The sequence below is a fragment of the Amia ocellicauda genome, chromosome 7, assembly GCF_036373705.1.
Source record: "Amia ocellicauda isolate fAmiCal2 chromosome 7, fAmiCal2.hap1, whole genome shotgun sequence".
In the NCBI taxonomy this organism is placed as follows: Eukaryota; Metazoa; Chordata; class Actinopteri; order Amiiformes; family Amiidae; genus Amia; species Amia ocellicauda.
In genome coordinates this window covers 8,123,439-8,131,510 of record NC_089856.1, presented here as the reverse complement: position 1 = coordinate 8,131,510, position 8,072 = coordinate 8,123,439, and the positions used below count along the sequence as shown (strand labels likewise).

Sequence of the window (8,072 nt, the reverse complement as noted above, 5' to 3'; positions counted from 1 at the left end):
TGAATCAATGCCATGTAGAATTAAGGCAGTTCTGAAGGCAAAAGGGGGTCAAACACAGTATTAGTATGGTGTTCCTAATAATCCTTTAGGTGAGTGTATATATATAACCTTGGGGCAGGCTCCCTTATCAGCTTGCTGCCTCCTCCCTTGCGACGGCTTGGTTATACAGTAACCCCTCCCCCTTGGGCAGTGCTTCTGACTTGCAATATATCGATAGGTTGCGTATGCAACCCCGGTAATCTGAGAAAGGAAGCACTGCCCAAGGGTTGCAAGGTCGCGTGGGAATCCTAGCTCCCAGTAAAAGAGGACAAACCTGCGCTGACGTCATGTTGTATAGAACAGGAAGTGGAAGGGACCTGTTCTGAGTGACGTGTGCAGGGGCCAATGGCAGATTTGATAGAGTGACGTTTTGATCGGGTTCCTACAGAAGTGCGCAGAAACCCCTCCTCCTTGGGTAGTGCTTCCAACTTGAAAGATAACATCTTATAATGCTATTTAATTACATTTACTATAATAATACTACTTAATATGTTATAGCTCTACCTATAAGGTAACCTTACATTTATAATTTAATTTAATTGATGTATCTCTCAATTGTGATACATTTTGATATAGTATATCATTGTGTTCTATTTGTGTATTTCTCATTAAATTGACGGGTATTCTGAAGCATTTATTTATTTTAAATATTTTTTGGAGGATTCTTTGTAGTGTCATTTTTCACCAAGAAATGTAAATTGCCTAGGCAGATTTGTACCCCAATATCAGTCCCAATATAACCACACAGTAGTCACTAGGACTTCACTATATATAACGTTACAGTAGGACAATAAGATCAGAGGATTGCCCAGGAATAGGGTTAAGAGCTATGTGTTTAGACAAGGAAACTTGTTGATTGAGACTTCTTGTCTATGTGTCTTTCCATGGTTACCGTTTTCCAGCTAAATCATTTTTGTATTCATTTTTTGGTTTTAATTCTGTTTAGATCTGTGTGAACAAATAATAATCTCTCTAGATTTCAGTCACCGCAAAACAATGTTGGCTGAAACTAAGTCTCACAATTCAATCACAGGAATCATTCCTACAAAAACAAGAATGGGCTGGGAAAGTTTCCTAGTGCAAGAAAACTGACATGGTAATAGTGCATACATTGTTTATTTCATAATATTTCCAAAAGGTGCCTTTAACATATTTTGGTACATTACATTGGTATAATAAATAAATGCATTTCAAACACATATCAGCATATCATTACATTGGTATAATAAATAAATGCATTTCAACCACACACACTCAGTTTCTTTCTCTTGTTCCCATACACACACACACACACACACACACTCTTTTCTATAATAAATCAAAGGGCAGGTATTGCATATACCACCCTTGTCATATTTGATGTGTTAATAGCCCAGTTGTTCAGCTTGCTTCTCACCAGTCACTAATACAGGATTGAGCATATTTGCAAAGAACTTCTGTCTGACTTCCAAAAAGTTGGCATAATGTGGGATTAAATTTTTTTTTTTTCTTCTAGCATTGAAGATTTTAGTAATGTCCCAACATGCATACTGTCCACCTAGTCATACTTTTTATATTCCTACGTCAGTCCCAGTTCAAGGTTGTATTCAAAATGTTTGAAAACCTTATTACAGTTTCCCAATGAATGTGTGCTAAATGTTACTGTTCATTTGAACACAACCTTACACTGTTTTTGACACTTTTTGTCAAACTGCAAGTCACCCTAAGTAAGCAGAGAAATTGCTAAGAAGTTAAAAATAATAATAATTTATATGATTTATATAATTAATCAATTTTGCAATCTCAATTGGAATTTATTTTTAGCAGATATAAAAGAGTTGGGGAAGACAGTGGTTCGTCTTGCCTGTACTTTTTAATTGTATGTTGTATTTTTGTGTTTCTACTGTATTTATCTGTTACTCGGTTGGAACTTTCTGTGCCCTGTAATAATTTTTGATCAATTTCACTGCAGCTTCCAGAAAGTTTGGTTTCCTTTGAGTGGGACTTTGAAATCCACAAGCGTCAATTCGGGCTATACTTACACATATACACACACACATAGACATACACAGATCAACCCACACAAACACATATTTAACATGACATTCAAAAATAGATACATGTTGATTAAATACATTAAATAAGTTAAACATGGTATAAAATAGAGATTTATATTCAGATTTATAAAAATATTACTTTGACATTTTATTGTAATGTGCAGTTTGTAATTAAATAATAATATTCCTGCAGGGCCCAGCTATGCAGTTACATAGTTTTAAACTCATTTAACAAAGTCCACTACCTGAGATGGATAATACTCTTAATAATAAATAACACAACTACTACTGCTAATAATAACAACAATACAATTTTAAAATAAGAAATCTAGAACAGCTCAGTAAGAGGAACTGAATGACATTCATTAAAAATTCTTCATGTTTTTTAAGGATTTACATTTTCTGTTAGATATCTGTGGATTTCACAGTGATAAAGTGAACACTCAGTTTTAAAGCAAACAGGAATCTCAGTGAGACTGAAAGTATCACCATGTGCAACCTAAAGCAACACCATCAAATACCAGCACTGTTCAGGAGAGAGTTGATACTGGGATGGGTGACTGGAAATTGTAGTTCAGTAGGATATTTATGAGATATGTTTATGATTTATTCTGTCCTAGTTGTCACCCCATCATGTACTTCTGGTCTCTATTGCATTTTGTTTGTCAGACTTTTGGTGGAGAAAAATTTTAGCAACTGTTTCAGAAAAAATTTTGTGTTTTTTTTTTTGGGACAGCATAAGAAAGATCTTGAACAGTTGTTTGGGAGTTGCTTGGGATCCAGACATCCTGTACAGAAAGCGAAAATAGCAAAAGAATGTGTGTTAGCTTCATACAAAACATTTTAGTGGCATCACTCCGATGTCTCTTGTCTCACAGGATTACTAATCTCACATCTGGGCACCTTGAGGCAGGTTTAGGGTATGCCTCTTGTCATACAATATTTCACTCAGTTTTAGACTTGTCCACTGTCTTACCTGTTTAGAACAGGCCGTTTCTGGTAGTGTATTGCACTGGATAGGATCGCCTTCGCTGCCATCTCCTCCTGAGTCCCGCACAGCAGCCACACAGCACACACTGTAATACGGAAAGAGAGAGAGGCATTGCTCACTGACACAGCACTCCAATACAGATAAAGAATGAGAGAGAGACACTGCTCCTGACTGTGTTACAGAGAGAGAGAGAGAGAGAGAGAGAGAGAAAGAGAGAAAGAGAGACTGCTCCGAACACAGCACTAATACAGGGAGAAAGAGAGAGACTACACACAGCCCACACTGCTCCTGTGACACTTACACAGAGCGCGATCCAGCAAGGTAGCAGGATGAGGACAACCCCGATGGGGACAGCAATGGCGATACCCCAGATGCCAGGATCTCTGCTGCCAGGGGTGGGTGTCACTACGGGCAGCAGGACAGGTGAAGGTGGTGTGGTGGAGATTAGGGTCAGGCTACCTTTGTCTGTGAATGGAGAGACAGCACAAGTTCAGTGCACATTCTCACATGGTCGTTTACATTACTGATAAACTGAAATGTACCACATGGCTTTGTCTAAAAGCATGGCGGTGATTAAGCCACATGCACAAACACTGTCATACATCGCTGTGATTATTCCCCACTGTGGTAACTGTGGTTAGAAATCACCCGGTAATGCATTGCATGGCATTGTACTGAGTAATTACAGTGCAGCTCCTGTTTAGTGTAGATACAATGTAGTACCTTATAAGTAACATTTATAAATTAATTTAATTGATGTATCTCTCAATTACATGTAACTGCATAAACCATGTGTGTGATTATGACCACAAATTTGTGAAAGATTTTTAATGTGAGCAAATACTGAGAAGCGGATTCATTTTAAAACCCTGGTGGCATCAGAGCTGCTGTGGCTGCTAAACTCACCGCTGACTTCCAAGAGCGCAGACAGGAATGTGCTGGGGTTGGCAATATCTCCATCTTTGAACTTGTACACCACACTAGCATAGATTATGTTTGATGTGACACTATGGAATTATTGAGAAAGAGAGAGAGAGTCAGTTTATATGAACAAACAGTCCAATTGGAACCATTGCGTTACTGAACTCTTTGAAGTTGTGGGTCTGGACTTAACAGGTTTTCTACCTTCCAGAGATGGAGGAAAATTAATTGCATAACCTACCCTTGCATAATTAACACATCATTAATTGACCTACCCTTGCAAATAACAAATTACAAACCTCTACCAATAATAAACCCATATGGAACAAATATATAATAGGTTGAAAATATAAGGTGAGGTACATTTCTACAATATATGTAAAAATATATAATATAAATATATGGAGTACAGACTAAAACAGATTTAAAACATATTCCATATATTTAAAGTTTACAACAACAGGGCAATTTTCCTATTACGTCAAATATATGCTTCAAACAGTGGTATCATATTTAAAATATATATTTAGTTTATTTATGGGGAAACCTGGGATTAGGTTACAGAGAGAGATGGAGATGGAGGTTTAATTAGATTAAATTGTATCTTGAGGAGAAGTCAAAGTTTTAATTTGGTCTACACTGAAGACTGACTGAGAGTCTCAGTTTTATTTTTTCAGTAAAGATGTGGTGATTGGAAGAAAGGAAAATAAAAGGCACATGATCTTAGTTTGTTGAGGAAATGCTAGGGCATGGTTAACTCAGAGGAAAACTCACTTAAAGGAATTCAGAGGAAGATGAAAAGGTGGGGCCTGTGAGTTTGAAAGCATGGTTCTGAGCTGGAAGAAACAACAATAAAAAAAACAGAATTAATTGAGATAATGAACACACTCAAATAATTTCAATATCGTTATCAACATTAGTGCAAGATTTGGGGTAAAATGCATTTGCGATGTTCATTAAATATTGTGAAGATTGTGTTCACCCCTATTCACCAAGATGAGACCATCTAATTACAGGTCTGCTAATCCAATCCAATCAAACTCAGAAGAAAGTCTCTCATTGATGAAATGGGGATAAACATATCTTAAATGTATTTCGAAGAGCATAGCAAATGCTTTTTACCACAATTTTGCTGAAGCACAAGTTCATTTAAGGGATCATCATAACTGATTGCTGGAGTACTGTCACTGTTGGTATTACAGTGTGAACAATGATTGTTATTCTGTAAGGTCTTGTAATAGAAGGTAGTAACAGTTATAGTAATTATACATTTCCACCACCGTATCAATGCTCATTGTGACCCAAAGTATAAGCTGGTTTTCATATTTTTACTGGAGTACAAGTAGCTCTTAGTGTTACAATCTGGACAATTGGTCATTTGGTGCAAAGACTTGACCAGATCAGTAGTGGAAAGGAAATTGCTTTTAAATGGAAAAAAAGGGAAGCCCTTGATAGCAATAAGCAAATTGTGACAGCTGAAAGTCACACAGGGTAAGGAAACATCTGCTAATAAACAAATAAATAAAACACAGAATTGTTCTTAGCCTCAGTACTTTATCTGGGACATGTTTCTGTATGTACTGTTCTTTATCTCAGTATCTCACCAGGTCATTCACGGCCTTATCGATCTCTGTGTACGTCTCATTGTTGAACTCTATTGAATCACTGATGATCACATTACTCGTGTGGAAGAGCATGATAATGGCAAAGGCTGTGTCAGACATTTCTGAGAAACAGATAGAGAGAGATGGGGAGATAGAGGAGAGAGATAGATGCGAGAGAGGGACAGAGACAAAGGTTAGCCATTTTTGGTATGGTAAGAAATTAAAAATATGAGAAGAATGCCGTTTCATTCCTTTAATTCCTAAACCTAGAATTTTAATCTATTTAACACTCCAATGCTATATTAAAAAATACAAATAAACTATTGTTCTTGTTTATTCTTCCCCTCATAGCTGTAAAGATATTGTACAAAAAGACTGATGCTGTAGTATATAGGATCCAGCAGATCCACATTTACAATGGAGTGGGACAGTTTGTTTGTGGATGTTGGGAAGAAAGAGAGACAAGGAGGGATGCATACTTTCATAGCTGATTTCAGTGTAATCCAGGGACAATGCCCTCTTAGTCCTAAAGCGGTACAGGTACAGATCATTCGCAATCTTCATCACTTCCTCCTTGCTTGGGACTGTCTTGGAAGTGTTGAACTCAAGGCGGATTGTCACGTTAACTTGTACAATCCTGCATGGAGGCAAAGAGAAAGAGAGTGAGAGAAACAATATGTCAGAAAAAGGAACGACACAGTGAGGCGTAAATACATCAGAGTTTAAAAAGCAGTGAAGACAAGGAATCACATACAGAGATGTCAAAACATTGGAGCTAACAGTCTGTTCAGTCTCAAATATGATTGGTGAGGGGTAGTTTACCTTGTAGTTGGAGCTGCAGTTGTGGTTGGAGCTGTAGTTGTGGTTGGAGCTGCAGTTGTAGTTGGAGCTGCAGTTGAAGTTGGAGCTGCAGTTGTAGTTGGAGCTGCAGTTGTGGTTGGAGTTGCAGTTGTGGTTGCAGCAGCAGTTGTGGTTGGAGCAGCAATAATACCTGGAGCTGCAGTTATAGCTGGAGCTGCAGTTGAATTTGAAGCTGCAATGCTACTTGGAGATGAAGTTGTAGCTGGAGCTGCAGTTGTTCTATTAGGTTGACCTACATTTTAAGAAAGAGAAAAGTAAAGTCAATAAATGTTGATGAGTTCTTTAAGACTGCCAAAACTAAGAAATAAATCTGATAATACACACATTAAATGAATATATCCTTCAATGAGGCAATCTCTCAATAGCCCAATCAATTTAAACATGAGAGGACCTTGAACTGACCGTTGATACTCAGAATGGCTGTGATATCTTGGACTGGTCCTGTGATGTTCAGGACCACAGTCAGTAAAGCACTCAGGCTCTGGATGTCGGTTTCCTGGTAATGGTACACCACTACAGCCTGGACCGTATTGTTGTCGTGGCTGCTGAATCAGAGGGAGAGAAGAGGAAGAGGGACAGAGTCAATTCACTTGTATAGGATTTCCCTAAGCTCATCTTCCTTTACTTTGAAGGAATTGCAGGAGTTGGTATTGTGGTTACATGTTGTCAAGAAGTGATGAAGTCATTAGGAAGTGACTTGCCTGAATATGGCAGAGGGGAACTTGGTCTGCTTTCTTCCCAGGAGCTCCGAAAGGATTTCTTGAAACTGGAAGCACAATAAGACACAAATCATGTGAAATAACTCAGTGATCTTTGTTCATCTGAAGCCACTCAGTAATTTGGTTATGTCATTATAAGCTCACTCCTGAAATATTCAGGAGAAGGATCCCATACTACAGTAATTCCCAAGGAATACTTGATGTGTGCGATGTCTTCCGTTCACCTCTACAGATTAGGTAAGTAAGTTGAGTGTCAGTGTGCATTCTTCAGTAAGAGTCTCACCAGGGCATCAATGGGGTCTTGAATCTCGCTGAAAGTCTGGTTGTTCAAACTGGAGCCTTCCGGAACATTCAGCTCATTTATGAGGATGTACACAGTGATGGCGTATTCTGTAGCTTTGGGTTCTGTAGGGGAATATTTTTGAGAATATTAAAGTAAGCTTTCAGATCACTAGCAATAGTTGTAGTGTTTGAAGACACATCTTAGTTTCTAAAAAGATGCCAGCTTCCTGAATGGGAACTACAACATGTAATGAGACACTTTTCACAGTATTTTCTGGTGAACGTACTGTCAGAGGTGATTTTGGTGACGTTCACTGGGTAGATTCCCAGGGATATGTAAGGAGCAAGGAAATCAGTGAAGGCTTGATAGATCTGGCTTTCATTGGCAGCAGGGTTATTGCTGTTGAACTCCAGTCTCAGGACAGCGATGACCGGACTACAATTGTGAAGACAAGGAAACACACAAAGACACGTCAAGACATTGGCGCTTAATACCAGTTCTGTCTCAAATATGATTGCCAAAGTGAGGCTTTACCTTGTAGCTTGATCTACCATTGTAGTTGGAGCTGCTATTGTAGTTGGAGCTGCAGTTGTTGTGTCAAGTTGACCTTAAATTAAT

General features: G+C 38.2%; 1 protein-coding gene across 1 annotated transcript; it reads right to left on the bottom strand.

Annotated features, from left to right (window-relative positions):
- Window positions 1-1,147: 1,147 nt before the first annotated feature.
- On the bottom strand, window positions 1,148-8,053 carry LOC136752665 (uncharacterized). The gene is made up of 13 exons (XM_066708174.1): window positions 7,989-8,053; window positions 7,741-7,889; window positions 7,455-7,576; window positions 7,154-7,218; window positions 6,855-6,994; window positions 6,414-6,684; window positions 6,071-6,228; window positions 5,592-5,713; window positions 4,762-4,823; window positions 3,973-4,073; window positions 3,368-3,531; window positions 3,052-3,151; window positions 1,148-2,863 (listed from the first exon to the last, which is right to left on the bottom strand). Exons 1-12 carry the CDS (start codon window positions 8,006-8,008, stop codon window positions 3,056-3,058), a joined length of 1,470 nt encoding a protein of 489 aa, XP_066564271.1. The 5' UTR covers window positions 8,009-8,053; the 3' UTR covers window positions 1,148-2,863; window positions 3,052-3,055.
- Window positions 8,054-8,072: the final 19 nt, after the last annotated feature.